The sequence below is a fragment of the Pararge aegeria genome, chromosome 8 (genome assembly GCF_905163445.1).
Source record: "Pararge aegeria chromosome 8, ilParAegt1.1, whole genome shotgun sequence".
NCBI lineage: Eukaryota > Metazoa > Arthropoda > Insecta > Lepidoptera > Nymphalidae > Pararge > Pararge aegeria.
Window position 1 is genome coordinate 4,791,416 of NC_053187.1, and position 13,082 is coordinate 4,804,497.

Here is a 13,082-nt window from a genome sequence, read left to right on the forward strand (position 1 = left end):
TTGTTCTTAGTTTATATAAACAATTTATGTAAATTGACCATTCCTAACACACAGGTTCTATCTTATGCAGATGACACAGTTCTGCTTGTGCATGGAAAAAATTGGGACCAGGTTCGCTTGTACGCTGAAAAGTCTATAAGTGTAGTGAAAAGGTGGCTAACAAATCATTTACTCACATTAAACCCAGAAAAGACCAAACTTATAACCTTTTCGGCTAGGGAAATATCACAACCTGCAGAACCATTTCAATTAAAGATACACGACTGTACACATGAAAGCAATGATTGTAAATGTTCTAATATAGCACGAGTTCCTGAAATAAAATATTTAGGTATCATTGTAGACAAACTTTTACGTTGGAACAGGCATGTTGACCTCGTCACTCGAAGAATTAGGAAGCTTATGTATATATTCAGAAAAATTACAAAAACAGCAGACGAAGACGTTTTAAAGGCCGCTTATTTTGCTCTGGTTCAGTCTCAGATTGCATATGGATTAACGGTTTGGGGGGGTTCCTTTGCAACGACTATACTCCGTCTTGAAAGAGCACAAAGAGCAATAATAAAAGTCATTTATAAGAAACCAGTGCGACATCCAACGCATCTTCTATATAAAGAAGGTGCGTTGCTCACTGTCAGGCAGCTATATATCCTTAATATAGCATTAAGGAAGCATGCCGAAATTCCACCAGAATCTCACTTAAAACCAAGAAAACGCAGTATACGGAACACTTGTGCCGTTAAACAATATCGAACTGCTTTTGCCTGTCGGCACAGTTGTGTTCTTGGTGCTCGAATATATAATAAAATTAACAAAATACATAATAATATTAGTTCCAAGCCACGGAATCAATGCAAGCAAATACTTACGTCGTGGTTAAAAACTTTGACATACAAGGAAACAGAGGAGCTACTTAAAATCATAGAATGATTCGTATTTTACGCACTTTTTAAACGCACACATGCACACACACACACACACTCACATACACACACACACACACACACACACACACACAACACAATTCCACAAAAAAAAAACAATCACATCATTGTAATTAACTTATTATGTATTGCGATGTTTGCATCTGCCTAATTTCACGTTGTTGTAATGGGTCCGAAGGAAGGTGGCGACACTCGTAACACAAGTTACCTTAGTGCGAGTGTTTAAGCACTCCTTTGTGCACAAATAAATAAAATAGAGTATCACTGTGTCCATTAGGAGATTTCTGCTGTATACACTTTTATATATGAAATAAATAAATTATTATTATTATTATTATTATTACTTAACTACGCTATCAAATCTTCAGTTCCGACCAGTAGCATCTTACTCAGACTTTACTTTGTTTTGATAATGTATAGGTGAATTCTAACACTATAATTTTAAGGACTAAATTTCAACCAACGGAAATTTATTAGCCTTTAGCTTAGCCAACGTTATATAAGAAATGACCGCATGTCTCAATGTCTTCTTAACTTAGATTGCCTTACCAAAGGCAACTAGACTTTTCGTTTCAACTTTCGTAGAAATAATAAAGGCATGTAATAAAATAAGTTTCAGGACATAATATACTGAAATGTCTCTCTCTTAAAGAAGTGGGATTTTATTTTGAATTATGTCGTCATTATTCTGAACTTAGTACAATATTCAAATGTTATCTAATTTATTTACCTTATTTATATTATACCTTACCTATTTGTTTATCTGTATATTATAAGAGTTTGTGTGTATTACATTCATAAAATTAAACATCTAGCTTCTTAAACTAGCTTTCGGATTACAATAAACTTTTTTGCATTTGATAACCCAATTCTTATTAAAAAAAAATAATTCCCATGGGCCATCATTTGGTTTGCATCATTTGTTTTCACTTCATACATTCTTAAAAGCACTGCTTACTCCAATTTTTTGATATAACTTGTATAGTAGGAGGATTCTTCAATTTTACGCCATCTTCCTGCTTTATGCTATCCTGGTGAAAAACTATATGCAAGCCACTGTAACTCAATCACTTATTACTATACAAAAAGAGAATATTACATTTTCTATGGCAGTTTAACACTTAAAACTGCAACTGGTAAACTAACTGCAAAGTTAGAAAGTTCTTATTTCGGATCACAACTTCAACAAAAGACAAGTGGCATTTGCAAAGTCACAACGTGCGACCGCAATCCGCTTAAAGTTAGATATCTTGAAAGGTTTCTATAGAATACATCATTTCCCGAAGTTTTGGCGTGCAGCATACAAGTTGAATATTTTCAGCATACAATTTAGTTTAGTTACTACAGGTGATGTGCTGCTAAATAAGGTTGAAAGGGTTTAAACGATTAATGTATAATAAATTATGTTCTCCGCAATGAACAAAATTATGTTATTCATGACCAATATTTCTGATGAAATAGTTAACCGTATCACACGGTTCGTTAAAATTATCTCAATAGAAAAAAAAGTCAAAGTTACCGTAGTTAGTTATGTTTTTTTTAGTTATTTATACATATTGTGTGAAATTGACCAACCAATTGGCGTGATGGACCTTCTCAAATATCCAATTTTCAATTTTCAAATTTAACATTTTTCCCCTTTTCCCCAGGTCGACGGTATCTTCGAGGTTCTTTTATTGATATGCCATTTTCTGCCCGCGACTTCGTCTGCGTGGACTTATTAAAATTTTTTAACTGACTGTTTTTCAAGACTTATTTTTATGACTTATTAAAAATTTTCTTACCACGGGAAATATTTGAGAAATCGGTATAGAAAGTACATTTCCTTCTCCATAGCATAGGTGTCATGCGTACCAAATTTCAAAGCTGTCTACCCGCGGCTTAACTCGTAGAAAATTTTCAATTATCCCTCGGGAACCACGGGAACTTAAGGAATCGGGATAATTGTTCTTTTCCATGTCAAAGGCTACATGCACGCCAAATTTCATCCAAATCCGTTGAGCCGTTCTTTCGGGGTTGACTAACAGACAACCACACTTTCACATTTATAATATTAGTAGGATTTGCCGGACCAAGCAGATGGACCATGTGGTAGAAAACGATCACCTATATTATATTATATGAAGCTCCAAGGTTAACCTGAGGCGTGAACCACGCCCTCCAGACCGGAACACAGCAATGCTCGTTGGCGGCAAATATAATTTATTTATTTATTTAAACATCTTTATTGTACAGGAGAAATTAAAAATACACTTAAAAAAAAAATAGAAGCAAAAGGCGACCTTATCACTAAATATAAGTATGGCTTAATATAAGTATGGCAGTTGAAGGGTCCACCAATCCGCACTGGGCCAGCGTAGTGGACTACGGCCTTGACCCATTATTGTGGAAATAATGATTGTTGGATGCTAACAATTAATCCAAATAAACCCCGCTTTCTTTGTCATTTTTCTTTATCTATTTTTCTTTATCCATACAATGTTTAACATCATAATGAAATATGATTACAGAAACAAAAAAGTCAAGAAGTGGTGAGCAATAGATATTCATATCTTTTATCTTTAAACGAGCAATTCTTGCATATATATGAAAATGAATCCTAATAATATATATATAATTGGAATCTAGAATCGGCTCCAACGATTTTCATGAAATTTAGTATACAGGGGTTTCGGGGGCGATAAATCGATCTAGCTAGGATTCATTTTTAGAAAAAAAAAATTGCAATTTATTCGTGTTTTCCGGTAATAACCGATTCGGTGCAGACGAATTTGCACGGGTCAGCTAGTGGTACTTATATAACAGGTGGCTATTATATATATCCACTTAATACAAAATAAGTCATGAGAAATTACGGGCATACCGAATATTATTTATTAACCCAACTAATATCGGCTGTAAATTCCGCCGCTCGTTATTAAGACTGGCTTAAGGTTATTGGATATCTAATAAGTACGTAAATTAATTGATGTAGAATTTATTAAACCCCTAATCAAAACTCGGTATCGGAAATTTTATGACGGAAATGTATTACCGAACCCCACCCTTTAAATTCAAGACTGAGATTGGTTGGTAAATCGATTTATGATTTACTATCAAATTTCCTGTATAAAATAGGTGATAACTTACCCTACTTCATATTATGTCGTAGGACAATAGTTAGGATCTTAAAGCCAGGGTCTGTTCAAATAAGTTGCGAGCAATGGCTAAGCATGTCAAGGGAAGTTGTGATTTCCACCGCCAAGGAACATTTGCGCCAGTTGAGCCAACAATAAGTTACAACCTTTACCTTCAACAAGTTTTTTTGTACTTACAATTGACGGACCGAGCAAATTTTAAAATATAACTTGCTTTAACGTTGAAGGAAAATACCTTGAGAAAACCTGCATGCCTGCGAGTTCTCTGCAAAGCTTGAAGTGTACACAATTTGCATGGCATCGTGGACTTTGGTCAAAGCCCTTCTCATTCTATGATATGACTCGAGCCATGTATTCGGCCGTAAATGGATCGATAATGATGACGATAGTGACACAATTTTTAAATAAATAGAAATCTGTTTTAGAATGGCCAAAGGAATTAAAATTAAATAAAAAAAATTACACACAAACACACACGCACACACGCATACAAACATGCACACACCCACAAACAAATCAAATGTATCAAAGCACCCGCCTCAAATAATTATATAATTCTCTTTTTTTTATTTATTTATTTATTTCTTTTTTTCCTTTATATAATTTTCCCTGTAAAATTGTCAAACGTTTGTTAATAAGACCATAGATATAGGGAATACACTGTCTCCTGTAACACAGTTTAAACTACCGCAGCCGGGCTTCAAACTCATAAAATGTATACGTTTATTTTTATTAAATAAATATATTATTACTATTATTATTGATATATATAATTATATGCTCACATTAAAACTTTGACGCTTTTTAACCATCTCGGTAACAGTTTAAAAGTATACGATCAGCGACGATTCGAGAGCAATTGAATTACGCCCTAGACTGGAAAACTTCTTTGTTATCTTAAGCAAAGATCATTGATACTACGAGTTTATGTTTGATTTAGCCAATCGTTGTGAATTCAGGCGAACAGCGTAAGTCGTTAGCAAGAATTTTAGAGACAAAAGAATTTTATCACAAGTAAATGCTCGTCGGTTCTTCAATGATTTTTTACATCAAAAGGTCAGATATTTATACAATCGCATAGTACCGTAATTCGTCTAAATCTTTCGATTTTATTCAGAAGAGGTTGCTTACCTTTAACCCTAAAAAGGTACCGTACTTATATTAAATTGATTTAACTACCGTGTTCGGATATCGGATCCAATCCGGGTTCACGATCCATCATTACGGGATTTATATAGATGGAAATAATATTTAATAGGATTTCAAGGACTTCGAATATAAATGGACGGATAGACGTGGAAAGATATGATTATGGGAAATTTATTTCGAAAATTATTACCAATTATTTACCAAAATCTGTAAGCCAATTCGACGTAGGCAAAATTGCGATCTATCAAATGTTGTCGAAATAAATCCCTAATAATCCCTTTACCTATCCCTACTAATATTATAAATCAGAATGTACGTTTTCACGCAAAAACTACTTAACCGATCCTCATGAAACTTTGTACACATATTCTTGGAAGTGTTAGAAGTAATATAGGATACTTTTAACCCGACATTAAGCTCGGTTCCTTTGGGAGAGGGGATGAATGTGTTAGACGATTTTACACCATAACTCCGACAAATAATAACCGATTTAAATAATTATGTTTGTACTGTAGATGTTATAATGTGTGTTTAATTTTGCCGAAACTTTGTGTAGATCTGATGAATGTGGTTGGAGATAGAGGACTCCTCAGCTGACAGCAGCAAACCCATCATTTAAGGCTTAGCGATACTGAATACCATAATTTTTTTTAGAACTACAACTAAATTGAATGCCATTAAAAAAACAAAATCAAACGCAGACGAAGTCGCAGGCAATAGCTAGTAATAAATAAGTATACTATGACAATATACAGATCGCCATCTAGCCCCAAAGTAAAGGTAGTTTGTGTTATGAGTACTAAGATGACTGATGAATATTTTTATTAATAATAAACATTAACACTTATAATATACATATATGCACCGAGCCACTGAAAAACATTCATGTTCATCACACAAAAAAATTCCAGTTGTGAGGATCGAAGCGGCCTTGGACAGAGAGAGCAGGGTCGCTGGCCACTACGCCAGTCGACCGTCGAAAAAAAGCATAATAATATTTTATATAAATCTTCAATAATAAAAGTTAAAAACAAAGAACACTTGGGAAAAACAATCATACTTAATTGAGGTCAACAATTATTGTTTCCAGCTGTGCTCGAGATATTGAAATTAAAGTGCCATTAAAATTTTCCAGACTGCAAAGTTCAGATCTCAAGTGACTATTGGAAATTCAATTGAGATATAATAAAATGAAAGATAAGATGTCTATTGTAACTGAATGACGATGCTGTTGTGTATTGTTTGATTGTTTTCGAAACAACTTCAAAATTGGAAGAGTCTCTTAATTCGACTCTTATTGTAGCCTTTCTCAAGTGCCTCGTTGGTCAAATGGTTAGTATATTTAACTACGCATATCGAGGTCCTGGGTTCGAATAATAGGCCGAGACAAAACTTATTAGAATTCTCAGTGCCAGCCCGTAAGTAGGAAATCGGTGACGTAAACCCGCTCGCCCCGAAGAGCGTATTAAACCATCGGTGACTCTTGATAATTGACGTGAAAGCCTACAAACCAGCATTACGGAACCTCGCTGATATTCTACCACATGGATATATCTTTCTTTGGATATATAAGTTATAAGTCTTACTTATCTATCGATTCGACATCGGTAAGTTAGACTTATAACTTATCTATATAGATATATTCATCTACAGCAGATTTTGCAAATAAATCCGGCATAAATTGTAAATTCTCTGCTAATCATATCTTTCCACGTCTATCCGTTATAGAGCATCAGCGTGGTGGTTTTATGCTCTAAAACCTACTCTCCTATAACGGAGCGGGTATGTGCCCAGCACATTTCCGGGGATCGAACCTGGAACCCCGAGCGTTCCCCATTGCCATACCAGCGCCTCATATACTATCATATACCGTATACTATACCTCATTCATTATTTGCTATTTTTACTAGATTTTCCCAAAGAAATTACATCAAGGTGAGAGCTTTGAACAATGATAAATGAGGACTTACGCAACTCGGGTTGAAGGTCCGAAACCTTTGTACCTCGAAGTGTTCGATAAGAAAATACATTTTCGTTGTTTTATTAATGGCGTTCTAGAGATAGATAGATAAACAATATACTTACATTGTATAATGGAATAATGGTTGTATGCTGTGATAGCCCAGTGGGTAGGAGCTCGACTTCCCTTTCGGGGAGCCGAGTTCGAATCTCAGCACACATCTCTAACTTTTCTAAGTTATGTGCGCTTTAAGTAATTGAAATATCACTTGTCTTAACGGTGAAGGAAAAAATGGTGAGAGTACTACATAATGTTCTCAAAGGTGTGTGGAGTCCACCAATCCGCACTGGGCCAGCGTGGTGGACTACGGCCTATACCCCTTGACATTGTAGGGGGAGACCCGGGCCCTGTAGTGGGCCGGTAACGGGTTGATATGATGATGACGATATTCAATGTGCACAGGTAATATTACTTTGTGAGAAAAAACCTTTTCGAAGGGCTATGCGCACTTAGCCTGTTCTTAACACCTACGCTACGTATTATCGCCTACACAGACGCTGTCCTTCAAAAGAAATATGTTATAGCCGATCTGCGTGACTATGCGTTATTTAGCCATCTCTACTAACATTTTAAAAACCACTTGCTTAAACGACGAAGGAAGACGTCATGAGGAAACCTGCATGCCTGAGAGTTCTCCATAATGTTCTCGAAGAGGTGTGAAGTATACCGCACGTACCGCCAGTGGCATGCCTTGAGTTCCTTACCAGGTTATGCATACTGGAGGAAAATTTAATATAACGGCTAAAATTCTTCTCCTATACGGGTTATATATGAATTTTATGGGTATGCAGTGCTTTTGTGCATGTATGAAGTGCACGCCACTGCGTACCGCTAAGGTTTGGAACGATCTTTGGGCATCGGTGTTACCTGCCACATACAACCGTGAATGCCTTCAATCCACAAGTGAATAGGCATTTGACGGCCGATTGGCGCAGTTTGCAGCGACCCTGCTTTCTGAGCCCAAGGCCGTGGGTTCGATTCCAACTAATGGAATATGTTTGTGTGATGAGCATGAATGTTTTTCAGTGTCTGGGTGTTTATATGTATATTCTAAGTATTTATGTATATCTAATATATAAAATTCTCGTGTCGCGGTGTTTGTAGTTAAACTTCTCCGAAACTGCTAAACCGATTCTCATGAAATTTTGTGTGCATTTTGGGTAGATATGAGAATCGGACAACATCTATTTTTCATCCCCCTAAATGTTAAGGGTAGTCCACCCTTAAATATATTTTTTTAATTTTTTTTATGATGCCGCATTAAAAAATATGCAAAAGGAAGGTGTAAGTGGGAGGCTAGTTATTCATAAAAATATTAATTAGTTGTCTTAGTACCCATAACACAAGCTACGCTTACTTTGCGGCAAGATGGCGTTGTGTGTATTGTCGTAGTATATTTATATTTATTTATTTTCTAGGCAAGCGCGCCCCTAGACCTTATCATTGCTCTCAGGCATGATAGTCGTCAAGAGCAAGTCTATGATATATAAATCAAATTAAAAAAAACTGGCTAGGGTGGTGGACTACGGCCTAAACCCTATTCTCATTCTGGCAGGACACCCATGTCTTGCTTTGGGCCGCTAATAGTTTGAAAATGATACTCGGACCCCCGAAGGTGGAGACGAACTTCTACCCACTGCGCTATCACTGCTTTCGCTTACAGTAAGAAGGAAATTAAACCAATGATATTTAAAAGATTTAGAAGTAACAAAGGACAAGAATAAAGAAGAACCATCCTTTTAACTTTTTAGCACCAATGGATTGGTGCCATTGTTTGTAACATAATAAACTAATAAGTCTAAGTATCGTCACTTGCTATAAGGTGAGATCACTCGCTATAAAGAATGCAAGTACTAACTTCATTAGTAAAAACATCTGCATTTTATCACCGCATCACCACTTTCTATCAGTAAAGATTTTAATCAACCGGTAGAAATAAGTACTAATAAACTTAAGCAAGCGACACTAATTAATGCTTTTTCGGTAAATTTAAATAGACATAATTATTCTCGTGTTTTAGCATCTTACCTGCTATTGCTATGCTACTTGCTAAATAATGCGGAATATATGTTAAATGAAGTACTAATAGTTTTTTTTTATTCTTTAAAATAGGTACATATGGCGTGCTAAGCATGAAAGCGATAGATAATTAATCTATCACTTTAGTAACTTTCGTACATAGTTAATCCAGTAATAAGATTTGTTTTTCATATACATAATCATTATTATCAACCCACTATCGATCTCCTCTCAAAAACCGCTAAAAACGCGTATAATTTCGAGAAGTTAGTGGTGAAGTAAGGTAAGTAAGGTAGGACGTATGGGAAGCAGAAGTTCTTACCACTAGCCTATCAACATGTAGATCGAAAAATATTAAATTAGTTTCAGCTTTCAAATGCCTTCATATAATATTCCGTACATGTAAACTGTACGATTTGATTCAGCACGCGCAAACTTGCGAATCGTTAAATATTCACAACCAGGTAAATTTAATTAATTAAATGCTAAATTAGAATTCGCACCCTGAAAATGAATGCGTGTGCTAATTAAGCCATCACTAGCGTAACCCTCATGCATATTAAATGTCTGACCTTGTTTACAAGTAATTCAGTAATCAGGTCACTAATTACGTGAAAGCTATTAGGTTAAGTATAGCTTTCAAATGCCCGCACGTTTTTCTTTGCGCTTAGCCCGTATTACAACATTTACATGTTACAACAATTAAATGCAAGCCACTCTGAACTTTTATTTAATTGAGAAGAGAGCTGCCAAATATATAATAAAATTTAAATAAATGTAAAAAAACTACCCTTGCATACCTTTAAAAGGAAACTCTTTCTATGGTTGTGTGACAAATCATTTTATACCATCGCAGAATACCTTAGCTGCTGCATAAAATATCTATGGTTACTGCTTAATTTTGCATGTGTGCGTGACCTCTATTTTCTGGCATGTTAATTAAATTTTAATTTTAATTGTATTTATTTGACAAAAAAACTCCTATCTGTACCTACAATATGAAACGTTGAGTATCTGATAAATAAATATTAATATTCAGAATTCAATGCTTTACAAATTGTTAGACCACATCTCAGATGTGTATGTGTATATTTTTATTTATTAAAATGTAAAGGGTACTTAGTTTTGGCAATGTACGCAAATACTCTACATAGCACACGGCTTCACAGGTACTCGTAAATCGATCTTCGCAATTTTTTTGTATCTTGATTACAAACTTTTTATCCCGCTAAAACGAATGGTTCCCGCGGGATTTTAAAACAACACGAAGCCTTTAGCTACTAAAAAGGTAAAGCCACTATGTAATTTGTTACAGAAACTTCTAGAGGCTGTAGGTATCTACACCCGGTACTTTGTTTGACGGCCGATTGGCGCAGTGGGCAGCGACCCTGCTTTCCGAGTCCTAGGCTGTGGGTCCGATTCCCACAACTGCAAAATGTTTGTGTGAATGTTTTTCAGTGGCTTTGTGTTTATCGGTGTACAATAAGTATTCATGTATTTAAATCATAAAAATATATACAAGTATCTTAGTAGGTACCCACAAGCCAAACTTACTTTCTGGCTAGATGGCGATGTAGTATAATTATTTATTTATTTAAGTTTATTTGGACGTAGTTAAACGGAACAGCTGGAAGTAGTAAATGGATCCAACCCGCATTGAGGTCGTTTTTAGACATCGTTTTGAGTTATTTATAAGGCCCTAAATGTCTCGGACTTTTTATACGCCGCAGATCCAAAATTTGCACTAACGTCGGAAACAAGGATCGACTCTCAACATGCAAAATCGAATACTTAAATAAGGATAATTCTCCCGGCGAGAAAACAACTCTTTAGAGCGCTTTGTAGTGCAGGGTAACGGTAAAGGCAGTCGCGTGCACCGGGTTTTCGACCAGGCTAGGCATTGAAGATGGCGTGAATTGGCAAAATGCTCCTACTCTACGAGTTAAATGAAAATGTAGGGTAGGCAGTGCTTTTGTGCATGTATGAAGTGCACTCCACTAGCTAAAGACGCCAGAGCACGCGGAATTTTGCCCAGGCTTCTCAAATGAGTGTACCAGGCTGTAGGGAGAAGTGGCGGAAGCTCAGGAAGCAAATACCATCTGCTAATACGACCTCCCTGACAAGAGTGTAACGGCAAAGAAGAAGAAAGTGTGTCAAAACTACCTCAATCAAGGTTTTATTTATTTAAACCCTTTATTAATTCACCACTACACAGTAAGGAAAATAAAGGACGAATAGAGAGAAACAAAAAGACTGCCAGACAATCTTAGGATTAAATGTTGGATCTTTTAGTTTAAAAAAAATTTGTGTAAATAAATGTCTTGCAATCTGCTGAGTTTTTTGCCGGCTCTTCTCGATGGAACCTTCCGAACCGTTGGTAGAGTCACTACAAACAGACTGACTTGACGTTGCAAAAGTGCTTATGAACTGGGCCTACTTGAAATAAATAAATTTTGAATTTGAATTTGGAATTTGTAGGTATATCCTACATACGCACGTAGCTTAACCCTAGGCTTTCTTACCTGTGGTGGACTCTTCACGTAATACTCCGTGTCGTTAATGAGCAACCTAAAATCGTTTTCTAGCAGAGATTCCACCGTGTCGCTGGCTGCGATGCGAACGCGGTCCTCGCCTGCCAGCGCTACAGCTCGCTCTACGCCGCGGTCTTCCGCCTTCACCTGGATTACACAAAAGTACTTATTAAGTAACTCGAATGAATGAAACAAAGAATGAATAATTTAATGAATGAATATACTTGTATTGTACACAGTGGCGTGCATAGAGGGTATGCAGATGTTTTAAAATGAAGAAAATCTCCAGTAAAAGTTATGAAAAACTTAAGTTTAGGCATTGTAAGAATTATTAAAATTCTACCCTTAAATATTAATAACTCGTACTGGAGATATTCCTGTCTATGTCTATTTTATTACCTGTTCCAGGAGGTCTCCGACAGTCTGCGAGACGGGGCGGAGGGTGAACCTGCATTTTTCGCGTCGCGAAGGAAGGGGTACCGTTATCACAGGCAGCCCCCGCCGATACGTCACCGACACTTCTGCAATAAGGACATACAGCATATGACATCGATGATCTTCGTCAACGTCAGCATATCGTTCCACTTCTGGGCATCAGCTGACAGGCGACTCTGGTTTTAATAGTTTAAAGTCTTTTGAGCCTCGTCTCGCTCTAAAATACATCTATTAAATGTGAAAATGGAAGTGAAAAATGCGAAGTCGTTTACAATTTTCAAACGCAAACTAAAAAATCGCATACTATCTCAGTTGTAATGTTGTAATACCGCTTATGACTACACTATGGCAACGACTTTGCATTTCGCAACATACGGTTATCGAAGTTTCTGAGGGTAGATCTTTAATAATTTATATGTATACCTTGATAATAAGTTTAATATGATTGCTACTCAAATAATATAAGTTCAATATGATTTCTCTGTAAGTGAATATGTAAATTATTATTTAAGAGAAATAAATGATTCTTTAACCTGAAATGTCATATATAACCATACATACCTAAGGGTTGATTACCGGGGGTCCACTGCAATAATAATTGACAGCGCATGGGCCTGACACCTGATAGTAAATTAAAACCCATCACCTATAAGCAGATTATCTCTTCACAGCAGGGCTAGAACAGGCAGGAGACAAAAATTCTATCCCCCGATTATATACCCTGAAAAGGGATATAATTAACGTGCCCACCACGGGGAACTTGGAATAAGAGAAGTTTACCCCCGTTTATTATTACACATTTATTGGATATTATTTCCACTCGTGCGCCAGTGCTCTTAAGAGTCGA

General features: G+C 36.2%; 1 protein-coding gene across 2 annotated transcripts in view; it reads right to left on the minus strand.

The window, feature by feature from the left end:
* The window catches only part of LOC120625581 (calcium uniporter protein, mitochondrial), a 220,290-nt gene that overhangs the window by 11,102 nt on the left and 196,106 nt on the right, over window positions 1-13,082 (minus strand). For both annotated transcript variants that reach the window (XM_039892641.1, XM_039892640.1), the window contains 2 exons: window positions 12,200-12,321; window positions 11,792-11,947 (listed from right to left, as the gene is read on the minus strand). In XM_039892641.1, the coding sequence (XP_039748575.1) occupies window positions 11,792-11,947; window positions 12,200-12,321 (278 nt within the window). The remainder of the gene's footprint in view (window positions 1-11,791; window positions 11,948-12,199; window positions 12,322-13,082) is intronic.